The sequence below is a fragment of the Phalangium opilio genome, unplaced genomic scaffold (genome assembly GCF_054372755.1).
Source record: "Phalangium opilio isolate 3A_F unplaced genomic scaffold, DU_Popi_V2 ptg001170l_1, whole genome shotgun sequence".
NCBI lineage: Eukaryota > Metazoa > Arthropoda > Arachnida > Opiliones > Phalangiidae > Phalangium > Phalangium opilio.
Window position 1 is genome coordinate 11,084,758 of NW_028324255.1, and position 15,469 is coordinate 11,100,226.

The window sequence follows — 15,469 nt, forward strand, 5'->3', positions numbered from 1 at the left end:
ATAATAACCCACCAACGGTTGGCCCTCTGGTAACGGTTTCTGGATTTTCCCTCCCAAACGTAAGACGCTCGCGGCGGTAGATGGTCGAACTAGATTCAGGCACCCGCGTCCGTGTTCCTCGGCTTAAGGTTGAAGGGAGGGGGGTAGAAACCTTTTTTGGAACTCGACCTATTTTTGCTATGTGTGGTTATATCTAGGAGGATATAGGGGTGAGGGAGACTTCGACTGTCAGTTTTCCCATTGAAACGGGCTTACAGATTATCGGCCGTGGTGTCACCCCCTTTTCACTCGTTCTGGGAGATTCTTAGCCGCGCACCTAGTTCCACGCACATCGTCATCGGGCGTCGTCTATTCGTTTGTTTTAATTTTTGATAAAGGCTTAACGCGTCGCGCAGCATTTTTTTAGTGCTTTAACGGAACATTTATCGTTATTTTATTTTTTATTAATAGTAAATTATGGTTATGCCCTCAAATAGTTTTAGTTCTATAATTTGCTAGTTGCTACCCTCTTTTGCGTTTAGCCGCCACTAGGTGGCAAGGTGTCTCCTAGAATGGGTGAGCTTTCTACGTGAGAGGTACTATGCCCGGCGCATAGGCCTTCACTTACTATAGTGATATTTTTCTGCATAGATTAGATGTATAATTCACTATAACAACTTCACTTTCTTTCAATCGCTAGGGATTTCTTACATTTTACTATAGAGATCCGATTCATATTGTATCTTCCATAGAACGCCAATCGATGAATCATAAATTGCTTCTAAATCAAAGAATATCATGCATAGGCCTACTAAAAAATGTAGGTGTAAATAGCTATTGAATTGACCTCGTTGAAATTTCAAATTGCCAATAACTATACGATATTTTATCATCATAAAAATATTGTATTATACATATGCGATCAATGATGTGAAATTTTTTTATCTCAAAATGTTAATCAATTTCTTCGTTTGAAGTGCAAAATCACATCTTTTGGTTGTAGAACACCAGAGTTTCGGAATTCCAATGGTATCTATAACGAAAAGTCGAATTTTAACGAATTTCATTTACGAGTATTATCAGAAGTGGATCATGTGATTCACTTATGGTATTATTTTTTGACTCACTATGGTTTGTGCGGATGGGGAAAATTCAAAGTGTTTCAAGACGTGAAGTAAACATAGCTTCACTTCCATCAGAGCCAATCTCATGGCTATGCAATTCCTGGGTCCCGTCCCGAATGGGAGATATGTGTACGAGTTAGCGATAGTAGTCCTTCCTTCACCTAAAAACCTATTGTTATAAATTTGGCAAGTATATTAGACTTGGGAAACCAATATATGAAGACGGGAAACCAAAATAAACCTCTCCGAGTCGAGACGCAATTAAGAGGTTTTTCTTAAATAATTAAGTATAATTGATATTATTCATTTTTTTAATCATCAGTAATTTACCTTATGAAACGTTATTTCTAAAATCATTTTAAACAAAGCTATTGTTGACGTTTGAATTCTAGCGTATGCCTCTTTAAGAATTTTTGTAGATATAGGTTATATAAGGCGATTAATTCACTGTAAATTATAAGAAACGCCGCAATTCCGTAAACCTTTGATGGAAGCCCTGCCATTAGGAGGCTAGACGTTTCTCGTAACCCTAGCCGATCGCCGAGTACATCTTAACCGTAACGATGATAGTGGAGCTTATAGCTTACCGAGAATGCTGTCAGATAGTGCATTACCTACGGAATAAGAATTCTTATTCCGTAGGCAACGGATAGTGCATATACGTTTGCTCCGATATGCTAACTGCGATGGCGGTGACAGACACACACATACACACAGACCCCCAGTGTAATACCTCTCTGTAACGTCATCGTCACTCGGAGAGGTTAAAAACTAATGATTCAGGTTTTTTAGTTCATTACTCTTTACATCTGTAAAACTATTGTACCGATCTTTACTGATTGACTTTTTTCACAATGACTTTACCTCTCTGGCATAAACTTTTCTGGCTCTGGGAAAAATTCTGGATCATGATGCATAGCGTATACTGGAACCTCAACAATCATTCCCGGTGGGATTGTTACTCCAGTGTTTCCAAGTTCATATTCCTTGACGCAAGTTCGCTCAAGCCTTTACAAACATTCAATTTAGTATAGTTTTCCAAATATCGGCGTATACCGTGATTCACGTACCTGGTTCCTGGCGGAACAAGTCTTAGCGCTTCGTCTATAGCGGCCCCTATGTATTTAGCTTCAGAAAACGCTTCAAAATCGATGGCCGTCTAGGGAGTTTGTTAACAATTAAATTATTAATGTTTCGTTAGGTTCATGTTAGGTTTGGTGAGGGTTATGTTAGGTTTGGCGAGGTTCAGGTCAGGTTTGGCGAGGTTCAGGTCTGGTTTGGCAAGGTTCAGGTCAGGTTTGGCGAGGTTCGGGTTAGGTTTGGCGAGGTTCGGGCTAGGTTTGGCGAGGTTCGGGCTAGGTTTGGCGAGGTTCGTGCTAGGTTTGGCGAGGTTCGTGCTAGGTTTGGCGAGGTTCGGGCTAGGTTTGGCGAGGTTCAGGTTAGGTTTGACGAGGTTCGGGCTAGGTTTGGCGAGGTTCAGGTTAGATTTGGCGAGGTTCAAGTTAGGTTTGGTTAGGTTCTGGTTAGGTTCAATTTGAATTAGGCCTATATTCCGCACAGCTATTTAATTATTTTTTTAAATTAACCAATAATAAACGATTTCCAGCTGATTTTCATTACAACGTACTAGCTAAGGTACTATCCAAATTATTACTGAACTAACAGATATTAATGAAAATTGCGCGTGTGGACAAACGACAAAGCCGTGAAAAAGTAAAAATAATTAAATAAGTGGAAAAAATCCAGTCGCTGAAGTAACAGATATTCAAATAATTAGTTTTAAATACAAAATTATAAAACATTAATAAATTTAAAAAATGTTAATATTAGGGTTTTCACCGTCCTCCAATTACCAATATTAACTACACTCGACTTTGCTCTCAATTTTACTTCTAGGACAAAATTGAGTTGTTAAGCGATCTTTAAAACTATGGCAATTTCAACTAATATTAGTTTTTAATACTTGGAGCTAAATTTTTTTATTTGTGTTGTTGATTTCACCATAAGCGGATAGCAACGCTTATGTAATCATCGTTAATATGAATAAGGGAATATGTAATGTATGCTTGATCAACCTTTTACAAATAAATAATCGACAAATTTTATGTAATATATTTTCAAAAACTAAATGGTATTAAAGCGAAAAAACCAAGATTAATTGATGTTTCAAAATCATAATTTTAAAACTGAATATTTGAATATCTCTTACATCATCTAGTCGATTTTGTCCACTTAACCTTTTCATTGCTTTGTCTGCAAAGGCAGTTTTCGTTAACACCAATTTTGATCTCCTACGCTTTAGATATCGTTGTAAATGTGACAACAGAGGACTACAAAAACTGTACTGGACGTACAGTCAGAAAGGCCTCACGGTTCAGAAATTTAAGAAAATTAATTGATCTTATCTTTTATCACGATTAATTTTTGTCTGAGCTTTTCTGTGAAAATCACTAGATAATGGGGGCAATTCTCTAGCTTTTTAAAGGAGTTATCGCAAGTGATAACTATTGTCTAAAGGGTTGTTGTCAACCTCGTACTGGCCATCTATCTAACAACAACCCTTTAGGCGTTATAGTTATCACTTGCGATAACTCCTTTTAAAAGCTAGAGAATTGCCCCCAATATCTAATCTTAATAGCCTTTGATTTATCAAACCTTATTTTTCCATATTCTGTCAACTTCTTCCAAGGCTTTCTTTTGACAGTCCGGGTTGGTGGCAAAGAAGTACGTTGTCGAGGTTAAGGTCGTAGCTGTTGTGTCATAGGCGGCCAAGAAGAATAGAATTGTTTGTGCAAGAAATTCTTCCATGGTCAGAGCTATTTCACGAATGATAAGTGAATCAAATTTGGATGATAAATATCATAGAGTTGCGCTATAATACGTTGTCTCTTGATGTCATCGATGCTATTCATAATGGGGTCCGCATCATCGTTTTCAGTCTCCTTGTTAGATTCATTCTTTGCCTTATCATTTTCATCTTTTAGACTTTCCATCATAATTTGTAGAAAATCATTTCGGACCTGTTTGAATTTACTGAACGTTAAATGAGTTGAATTTTACCAATGGTCAATTAAATGGAAATCCATATATTTTTACTGTAACTATTATTAGCTTTTTTTGAAAACTGCAAACGCGACAGTTTATGAAAGAAATTATTAATCGTTAAGGGTGAAAAAATGTCAATGTTTGGCATTATCGAGAAGAAATATACCATAAAAAGGCATTAAATTGCGAGATTCTAGGCTTCTCCTCTTACGCCGGTGTCAGTGGACAAATAAGCCCCACCCCTTCATGCCCGTCAGTGATCTGCGCTTTCCCATTGGATCCCGTGGGGATAGGTCATACAGACGCGAATGACCATTCCAAATAGAGACAGAAAAAACCTCGGGCAAAGTAAACAGAAAAGGATGCTGCCCGGGGTGCTGAAACGGTACGCCAGTTGTTTTTAATTTCCATTAACAAGTTAGTTAAAGATTTTGAACCTAATTTGATGGATTTTCAATGTGTGTCTCAACGTGAAAATCAATCAATAATTATTTCTAAATCGAATCAAGTGTACTATACTTATGATTTCGTGAGTTCCAAATACCAATCAAAAGGGTAAAAAGAGATAGGTGGTTGAAAACATAGAGTAAGATAAAATATTAAGTCCCGCCTCCGTTCCCCCACCCATGAAGGGGGGATTGTCGACTGTCATGCGAGCACCGGACGCGATTTATGCCTTTTTTAGGTATATTTTTCATGGCATTATAAAGCGCCGGAAGTGTGGGCTTTCTCATTTCAAAGAGGTCAAGTTCATAAGATATGTTCCATAAGTATGACACTTTCTATACTTCGTAATGGTAGAGACTTACTGAGAGCTAGTTCGACTGTTCGAGAAAGACTACACTTCGTTTTGCAGTCCATCTTCCTATTTAGTCTATACTAGGCCTTTGACAGCGCCTCACCAGGCGTGGCTTTACGAGAATCTATGACGTTTCGCCTGCGTCACTTCATGACAAGCTCTCAGTAACCAGTGACAAACGTATATCTTATGAACTTATGCTCATACTCTTAGGTTCGATTTGCTGAAATTTTGAAATGAAAGGCACTAGTTTACAAATACCTCGTTGTTGGCTTGTCTTCTTTTAACAATTTCTAGAGTGGTATTCTTGAAAAAATCCATTGTGTCTTGAGGGAAGAAAGATATGCCAAGCTTGCGGGAAAATTTAGGAGCGAGCACTTTTTAAAAATGTGAAAGAAAAAGTCTGAACTTTACCCATAAGATTTAAGTTTAGTGATCAGGTAGATCTTACAAGGTAAAATTTGTTTCCAGTTAAGTTCCGCGGCAAATACCTTCCTAGCGTGCTCTGCGAACTTACTGTTAGGGTCATTAAGAGAGTCCAATTTCGTCCCAAACGCCACGTTGGCGATAACATCCAATGTGTAACATCCATATATTCTAAGACAAAATAGATTAATGTTATTCTTTTTGCAACAGAAAAAGTTAAGTTCAACTAGGACTGTTCAAAAGCTTGAGCCAGCTCGGGCTCGTGACGAGCGAGGCGAGTTCGAGCCCTTGCCGAGCCGAGCCGACACTTTGGTGGCTCGATAAATTAACGGGCGAGCTTTTTTAGGGTCAAGCCGAACCGAGTCGATAGGCATCGAGTCACTACGACTCGCGAGCTTAGTTTCTGAAATAGTGCTTTCCTTTTGGTCCTTTTCTCCACCAATAACGTTCCGTTGTATTTGCTTTCTCTCGCTTCTAACGGTGAGCATACAACGATTTCTTCACTTTTTTCCGAGCGGGTTTTACTGAACCACTACATTCCTAAACATATGATAACATTTCTAGTCGTTCTGAAGTCTTACGATTGTAGTAGATATTTTTGTTACACATGTACATGTTAACCGAGCGTTTTTTCGAGCCGAGCCGAGCTTTTAAAAAGCTCGCTCAGCTCGGCTTGTGAACAGTCCTATCATCTGTCAAGGGTTATTTTCATTTTACCGTTTGCAATCGACTGGTTCACCTTTTTTCGAATATTTTTCAAAGTTCTCTACAGATAACTTAGCGCACTCGGAAACAAGAGGCATCATCTTATCAGACAGAAGAATTCCGTAAGATATAAAACCTGAACAATTTTAAAGTTTCGGGATCGTACCTTTTTTAATCTCCCTGATGTAAATGCCCGAGTCATTGTGGTTCGTATGTTTTTCCACTTATGGTCACCAGGTATTGCCGAAACCATGTTGTCCACATAGGGATCCTCAGCATTCAAAAGCTTTTTATTGGAATAACAAATTAGACCGACTTATGTTTGCATCTAGCTAAAAGTAACTCACTACTCTGGTGGAAAAGCTTGAGAAATCTTTCACGAATATAGATTTTATCAATTCTGGATCAGCTACGTAGATAATTGGTTTGACACCGGAATATGTGCTACAAATTTACGGTAACTTAACAACTGGAAATGATAGGCCAATTAATGTTAATCTTACCCAAAAACCCGACCATATTTTTCATATAGTTCTTTGTCACATTCATGGATAGGCTAAATCAGGAATATTTTTTTAATAAGATTTTATAATTTTGCCTCTATATGTTGGGCTTTGAAACGTCAAGCATTTATTTAAAAAAAATGTTTATCCAATCTCTAAAATAACTTACAAATGGGATCAAGTACTAATGATCCAGCCCCATCTGCTACAAATTTTATTAAATATTATTTTATTCTACCAGGGATAGATGTAATTTTAGAAGCAGGAATGGAGAACGGTTAATATTTACTTCAGTCCAACTCAAAGCCCAGTATAGAGCCCCTCCCGCCAACATGTAAAGAAAATCTTAAATTATCTTATTGGCTCATTTAAAATACGTTTTGATGACGTAGCTGACGGGGACAGCGAAAAATATTTTATTTTTTTTACCCCTATCACTATGACCCGCCTCTTCTTTCATACCGCCCTCCTCCCGGGAAGATGGTCCGAGACTTTGACGCGCCCAGATTACTCTCTTCTCCATTCCTGCTTCTAAAATTACATCTATCCCTGATTCCACTCAATATTTTTACATTCCAATTCCGTATACACATGAAATTAAAAAGTGGATTCTGTTATTATGCATCAAAATCAATATTAAAATTTGTCCAATTTAGCATACAGATAAAAAATTATTACAGAACTATTTCATTAAACATAACATAGCAATAACTTATCTAACTTAAAGCATAAGTTCATACGATATGTTCCATAAGTTTGTCACTGGTTACTGAGACCTTGTCATGAAGTGACTTCTCAGTAATTCTACGAAGTAAAGGTAGTGTCATACTTATGCCACATATCTTATAAACTTATGGCACAACGTCACTCGCGTATTTTCCCATTACTGCTTTCTTTTGGTAAAGATGCGTAGCTAACCAATGGCATTTGCTTGATTTAGCAAAATACACGATATAGCAAAACTGTGTCACTTACTTGTCGCCAAAGATTATTTAAACCGCAAATTTCAAAATGGATATTTCTCAAACAATATTACATTTATTTCTATATATCATAGATTTTTTTACATTCTATTCGGATAAAAATTGGTGCAAAACTTATTAATCGATTTATATCCCCCTTTAGGGTTACCTCAAATGAAGGTCCTTCACTAATCCACTCTAATTTGAAAATAAATACCCAGTAGGTTCTAAATAATTAAACGTCACTAACCTTTCCGGTTAAAAGTCCGATTGCGTTTCCTAAAAGTGGTACTGGAGAATCTGAAGGTATGGATTTTCCAACCCAATAGTGGTTCCTTTTGAAGTATATCCTGAGAATAAAGTAACGAATAAACTAATATTTCTTTAACAAGTTGTTCACGGTTTTTAAAGGTAGACTTCCATCGAAAAGAATTCTAGGGAACTGAAAACCGAGCATCGAGACTAACAATGGAGCGAACGTGCTGATTTTTGAATTCCTGCTGGTGTAAAAGATGGAAGGGTTCTAGCTAACTGAAAGACGTACAATGTGGTTCTAGCCTAAGACCATTAACAGTTAATGGCCTTAGTTCTAGCGAACTGAAGATACACAATAGAGATTTCCTTCAGGGGAAAGCAAAAATTCGAGGGAAATTAATTTAAAATGATTTCTATTGTTAATCTTCAGTTCGCTAGAACCACATTGCACGGCTTTCAGTTAGTGAGAACCCTTCCAACTTTTGACTCAGCGGGGCTTCGAAAATCGCCACGGTCGCTTCATTGTTAGTCTAGATGCTCGGTTTTCAGTTCGCTAGAACCCTTTTCGCTGGAAGTCGGCCTTTAAATGGAATTAAAATAGAAAATATTTATCCTACCAATAGCCTCCGAGAAACACGCAAAGGAATGCTATTAACGCCGCGGTTACTTCTATTCCCTCGTAAAAACCCATCTTCACACCTACCAATCCACAGTGCCTAGTGAAAGCCAAACCACGATTTTGCGGTATAAGACTTACAATTTTTCCTTATCATACAAGCCTCTCTATCTATGATTAAAAAAATTACTATAAATGTTGCAACTCTTCGTTCTTTATCGATAACAAATTTATTTAACAGCTTTATGTTTAAACACCAGTATTTTATTTTAAACCATTATTAAAGGCGCTGTTGTGAAACCCGTACATTTTTGACCGTAAGAAACTTCTGTTATAACTATAGAATTATTGAACACTAACGCCCTCTAATTTCGTAATAAACTATTCGTATATCAAACAAAATTGAGGTTTATTGAAAATTGGATTTAATGGACTGTAAAGATGTCGGCGAACCGGTGTATTTTTTTAAAGTCAACTAACCCCCTCCCATCTCTTGTGGTTGGTGATTGGTTGTGAGCCGCCCCGCTTCAAATATTCCCCAGTCCTCACCCCGAAGAATCCGAGACCCCCGCTGCGCTTGCTAGGAGGAAAGACCCCCGAGGGATTGTGTTGTCAATAACGTCTTTTTCAAAAAATAAATAGAACGGTCCGTCAAGAACTTTACAGACCCTTTAACGCATGGAAAAATTGATACGATAGATATTTTATTGGGATTAAGCTCTATTGCTTAACAATGTGAAACTTAGGGGTATGATAACAGGGAGTCAATCAGATTTTAGGGTTGCGTGTAGCGTGCTGTTAGAATTATTCATAAAGTAAATTGCTGATTAGAAATCTTACATATGTTGGTGCCTAGCAGGGTTCGATTAAAACAAGTTGGGAAACTAAAATATACCTCTCCGAGTCGAGACGCAATTAAGAGGTTTTTCTTAAATAATTAACCTATCAAAAACATTAACATGTACAAAAATAGGCCAAGCCTCGCTTCGTGCCATCTTTGCCGTTAAACGTACTGAGATCCCATGTAAAGCCAAGTCTGTCATTTTCTTCTCATTCAATCGCCAATTGAACAATTATGTTATAAATTAAGTCCTTTTGCTAATTAATAACTAATATTCTTTGACTCTTACATTATTATACACCTTTTGTTCGTATTAGAACCGGGTGCAAATCGGTTCCCTCCTGCAACAAGACAATCCAGTTCGGCCGCACATAATATTTCTCGTGCCTCTTCAACTCATTCAACACGGCAAGGATTTTCTCGGGATATTCCACCGTCGCGAGTCAAAACAGCGTGTTCCATATGTGGCTTAACTCACCAACATCGATCATGTCCGGATCAAACCGATCAATTTGCGCCAAATGTGAAGGAAGGAACCACTGGGCTAGAGTTTGTGTGGCTGCTTTTTCGCTTCATCAAGTCGAATCAATATATTATCAGGACACAAAATCAATACGCAACGGAAAAACCCGATTATCAAGAGTATTCACAGACACAGCAAGCCGATACGAGACAGTACTACACACCAACATGTACCACTGAAGACGAATACCAAGATACAGAACCCTTCTTCATCAACCTCATAACGATAGATGCCACAACGGTCACGAACACAAACCAGGACTGGATGACTAGGGTAACAGTCCACAACAAATCGGTACTCTTTAAAATGGACACTGGTTACCAGGTCAATGTCTTGCCGCATTCCCTGTACAAGATGCTCTTCAACCCATCACCAATCATACCAACATCTAAGAACGTTATGTCATGTACGGGCCTCGGAGTGCCGATGCTAGGATCAACTAACCTCGTCACCACCTCGGAAAACTCTCAACGAGTCTGCGAATACTACATCACCGCACAGGACACTATCCCGATTCTAGGGGCAACCACCCTACGGCAACTTCGTCCTATTCAGCGTCTGGACTTGAAACACCTGGAAACCCACAGGTTACAAGTAACCCATGAAGTAACACCTCAGAAGATTATAGAAGAATTCAAGGACGTATTTGGGCCTATGGGAAGTCCCCCAGGAATACATCACATCACTCTCAAGAATGAAGACGAACCTAGAATTGTACCAGCTCGGACCATACCTCACGCTCTTCGGAAACCACTAAAAAGGGAAAGTAATCACTCTGGTTACTAAACCCACGGACTGGGTGCACCCGCTGGTAGTGGTCCCCAAGCAAGAAAAACCACTGAAACCTAATCAACTGCCCTCACCAGTCAGCCTCGGACACCCCAGAACTCCAGAAATCCGTGCCTGCTTAAACGATCACTTAATAAATCTATCAAAGTACCAACATCACAAGCGATTTTTAGTAACTTTCAAGTCTGTACAGACTGTTAAAAAAGCCTTTTCGCGTTGCAGTTTTCGTACATATTTTACTATATTTCAAAAACTATTCAAGCTAGCGCTCTGAAATAAAGTGCGTTATTATAGTTTTGCATTCCTCTTTCACATTTTACCCGTTTCAAGTTGTCCTTTGAATACTTATACCGGAAACCGGAAGTGTTAAAATTATCAACTTTGAATATGTTGGAATCTCGAGGTTATAAATGCGATTTTCGGATTCCTTCGGGCCGATTCATATTTGAAGAGTTTTCACCAAATTCAATTCGGATGAGTAAGTGACGAGTAATCAGCCTTTAATCAAAATTAGATTTGTCTATCTCCTTCATTTTACGGAATGTTTTTCCATTTACAACGATAAACGCTTGATTGATAAATACCTTCCCAATTCAATACTCGCGGGATACAGTGACCACGACACTATAAGGTGTAATTTCTAAATAAGCATAAACTTTTTCTCTTTTCGTAAATAGTAGAAAATCAACACCATCACAAATATACCCTGAAAAAAGTAATGTCAGAATTTCGTTAGCCTAAAAAATAAATGTATGAACTTACTTGCCAACTAAAGGTGTTCCAGATGTCTATGGAATTTTGGAAGCAACCTCACCACGACAAATCGGCTCCCAGTGAGGGAAGGCTTTCTTTACAAGTAAATGTATACGAAAACTAGTTCTGAAATTGCAAGCTCATTTCGAGGACGAGTATAAAGATTATTATAAACTTCTTCAAACTATTATAAGATACGTTTCAACACTCCTTTTAGAACCCTAGCTTTTTACTGAACTTCTCTTGCCACGATTTTTGAACCATCAAAGCTGTCACTTTTACCAGACCCCTTTACGATTGCAATATCCATGGAATCGCATGCACTGTCTTTTTGTGAATCACAGGTCTACTAAATAACTTAGTAACCAACTGGTTATCAGAGCAATGCTCTGTTGGTTTTTATATAACCACACGGTAAATCAATTGGTCTGGACTTGATTCATAGGTTTGTAGACTAAACAGTGGTTTTCCGAAACAATATTCTGTTGAACGGAGGTTAACTAAATATATGGGACAAAATAGTATTATATTCTGTATTTTCTTTGTCTGCGTCAGGTATGGTTAGGTTAAGATTGTTTCTTGAGTGTTTAGTCATTAGTTTAAATGATAAAGAGAATAAAATAAAAATAAAGACGGTTTGGTTGCTGCTGAGTAAGAAATTAAAGATTTTGAATTACAATTTTAATTAAAAACAACGCTGTCCTAAGAGAAGGACATGGTCTGTTTTAGTTCAAGATAAAAGAAGTCGGTCGGCTGTTTGGCAGGTGGGACATTTCGACTCGACACCGGCCATCCACATGACCCATAAGGTATTACTCGTTTTAAAGTCGGGTAGATTGCCAACCGACTAATTGACCCTTGCGCTGCAGTGGCAACCTCGTCCTTTACTTTCTGATCTTGCGCGAATGCGAATCTAACTGATCATCATGGTAACTAGTGTTTCCCTCATATTTGCCCCTCTCATTCTATTAAAATGTTTCAGCCAACCACGTAAATAAAATGACTTCCGAATTATACCATAGAGAAAGTACTCACTGTGTCTCCTTGCCTTATATGAAGCTGTGTGTGTTGGTCAACGAGTTTGATTGTGAGATCTTAAAAAAAGCAAACCTCTTTCTTTTAGCTCGAAACATATCTTATCAAAGGCCATTTCCAAAACGTTTGCTCATTGGTGGAATACTCGGAATTTACGCCAAGTTCAACAAAAAAAAAGAACAAGCGTTTCATCCAACGGAACGGCAATTAAGTCAAGCTGGGCTTGAAAGGTTTCGGTCACACCTTTTCCGTTGTGATTTTTTCAGCCGTGTAAGAATGAGGTTTAAAGCAATCGAAACCTTAATTACCGGTATGATAGCTATTTTTCTAATATTGAACCATCATTACCAATGCTATCATTTCAGCTTTTCGCCAGTATTAACTGAGATTTTATCCCTGACTTTTAATTAAGGGCCACTTTCAATCATCGTTTTCCAGCCTTTTAGCTTTGTCTTTTTTTTTCTTTTTTTTTTCGAATCCAATATCGTAAAGCTACAATAACTCGGACCGTTTTCAAACAAGTATCAAAGAAACAAAATTGACTAAAGATGGCGTAACATAGTTACGTTTACTTAGAGCGGCTAAAATTTAAAGAAAATGAGAAACAAATATCAAACTCATTCAGATATCCACTTCTCGAAGGTTTAAAGCCTGCATGGACAACAAGCTGAATTTGAAACTTGTTTGAAAACCATCCATAATTTGTGTTTCTGCTTTTGACTGAACATTACATTTGACGCAAAGTCTTATTTTTTTTTTTCAAGAATATCTTGATTGAGAATAGGCCTTTAGAAATGAAACATTTTACAGTTTTGATTTAGCAAATGTGCGTGCAAAACTAAGTGGATTTTTAAATGACTTTAATAACACTCTGTGTTTACTTGTCGTATATGCCATCATTTCAAAACGTAATTATTCCAACTTGGCGTCGAGGGGCCAGCCACTCAGCGTAATCAGTGAACAAGTCTGCGCCCTTGTTTTTAACAAAAATGATTACGGCTAATCTTTTAAGGCCTACTCTTGACAGTCCTAAAATTATAACGAGCAATCTTTAATAGGTGGACCGGAAATCTGAGAGTGATGAACTCCTCGTTTGGCGCTGTTGATCCATGTCTGTTTTCGTGATTAGAAATGAACGTTTTAACAAATTGGTGTCGAAACACTATTAAGGCTCTGTTTTGGCAGGATAATGATGCCAGCAAAATGAGCGTGCGGTGGTAATTGGACTCTTCAGTCGATTCCGGCGGCAAAACTCGTTCTGATTTCGACTGGTAAAGACAGGCTGTAGATTCAATCATTTTGTACCTCTAAATCGGAGCATAACCTTTCTCTTGGACAAGGCTTCTCTTTGTTTAACATATGGAAGAAGAGGTCTATAACGTAAGCGTACTCAGTTTGCCAGAAAACGTAAGTTATCAACAGGGCCGTCTCCAGGATAAAATTTTAGGAAGGGCCGCGGTATATGGGATACATTTTCAGACATTTGAGCCATTGTGCAATTCCTTTCCTTTCTTGTTAATACTGCATTGTAAACAGTTTAGAACCAGGCAAAAAACCAAGATTCTTTAAATAAATTTAGATGTTAAATTATTTTCATTAAATTAATTTAGTAAAATTAATAAAAACGTATACTTACATTCCGCGACCTTGGCCCAAATACTTAAGCAGTCGACAGGGTCACGGGGTTTAAATTTGTTTATTTTACGGTACTATAAGCGTCCCCAAGCGTAAAACCACGGCGAACTAAATTGGTTAAAAAAGTGTTCTCGTTTCGCGACACGCATGGGCCTAGTTCATTTCGGAGCCTCCGATTATTTTTAAAAGTTCCCGATGGAAATATATTATTTCTCGTGAACACTAAGATTTTTAACCCCCGCTAATCTGAATACCTAATGAAGATTGAGTGGTTAGGAAAATTTGGCATTAATTCCTTGTGTTTTTTTTTAAATATTAAGCAAAATTTAGAGTTTAGAAGAACGAAATATTTTCAAATCGGAGAAATGTACCTTGATAAAGCTATTCGCAAATTGTTATTTTTAAGTTATAAGTATTATGAAGTTTGAACATAGAATGAGTACCCAAAAACAATTTTCTAACGTAATATAGTGCCTATAAAAAACGAAATAAGCAAAAATTTCATTTTTAAACGATAAAAAGTTTGTTATTATTGAAATTGTTTTTCAATTTTTGGCATTTATTGGATATGAATATATGCATACGCTTACTATCAAGACGTCAAATGATCAAACTTTGGAACCGTAGGTCTCAAAGACACATAAGCAAAACTAACCTATGCCTTTCCTAACACTAACCTATGCCTTTCCTAACCCTAACCTTATCTATAAATCAAGCAATATTTGGAAAAGCAAGATGCTTATTGCTCAAAACCTTAAAAAATATAGCGTTATTGTTCAAGGACCTAAAAAAATAGAGCATTTTTTCGAAAAGGCCCGCGTTTATTATGCAATGACCTAATATTAATCTCGGTCTGCAGCATAAAAATGACAATTCTTATGCCATAAAATATTTTCGAATGAGCAATAATTGAAATCATGTATTGAATATATTTCTAACAAGTTGGGAAAACCAAAATATTACCTCTCCGAGTCGGGGAAAAGACTAGTATACGACACAATATCGAAATACTAGAGCAACATTTTTTCCCTTTGTTTTGTCTAACGAGGCTTAAGTCATTGAATAGTTCTCTCTACATTGTAAAATATATAATCATCCGCTAATCCTAGGTTTCAAATCATTATTTACAAAGAATATATAAGTTCTATGTTAAATTTTATTCTCCGATGCATACCACTAACCCCATAACGATTAGCCCTTTCACTGATCTAATGCTACCATGATGCTTTCTTCTATTATAAAATCTATATCTGATTATTTAAACGTGTATTTAACTTTCGGCTCACTCTGAACCGTTAATGTCCCTTCATTACAGACACGATAATCAAAACCCAAAGTTTACTCCACCGCAGGTCTCAATTATTTACTCTTTGGTTTACTAAGCCTATTGCAGATCAAGCTTGATTTACCCGACAGAATCCAGGCCTTAGCTTTCTTCTTGAAATAACTAAAACAAGGATTATTCTATATACAGATGTA

At 37.4% G+C, this 15,469-nt stretch overlaps 1 protein-coding gene across 1 annotated transcript; it reads right to left on the bottom strand.

Annotated features, from left to right (window-relative positions):
• Positions 1–853: 853 nt before the first annotated feature.
• On the bottom strand, positions 854–8,559 carry LOC149587251 (cytochrome P450 3A5-like). The gene is made up of 14 exons (XM_089863422.1): positions 8,416–8,559; positions 7,794–7,893; positions 6,582–6,634; positions 6,426–6,522; positions 6,245–6,364; positions 6,091–6,179; positions 5,399–5,544; positions 5,209–5,324; positions 3,985–4,123; positions 3,759–3,919; positions 2,174–2,262; positions 1,968–2,111; positions 1,107–1,272; positions 854–1,012 (listed from the first exon to the last, which is right to left on the bottom strand). Exons 1-14 carry the CDS (start codon positions 8,487–8,489, stop codon positions 938–940), a joined length of 1,569 nt encoding a protein of 522 aa, XP_089719548.1. The 5' UTR covers positions 8,490–8,559; the 3' UTR covers positions 854–937.
• Positions 8,560–15,469: the final 6,910 nt, after the last annotated feature.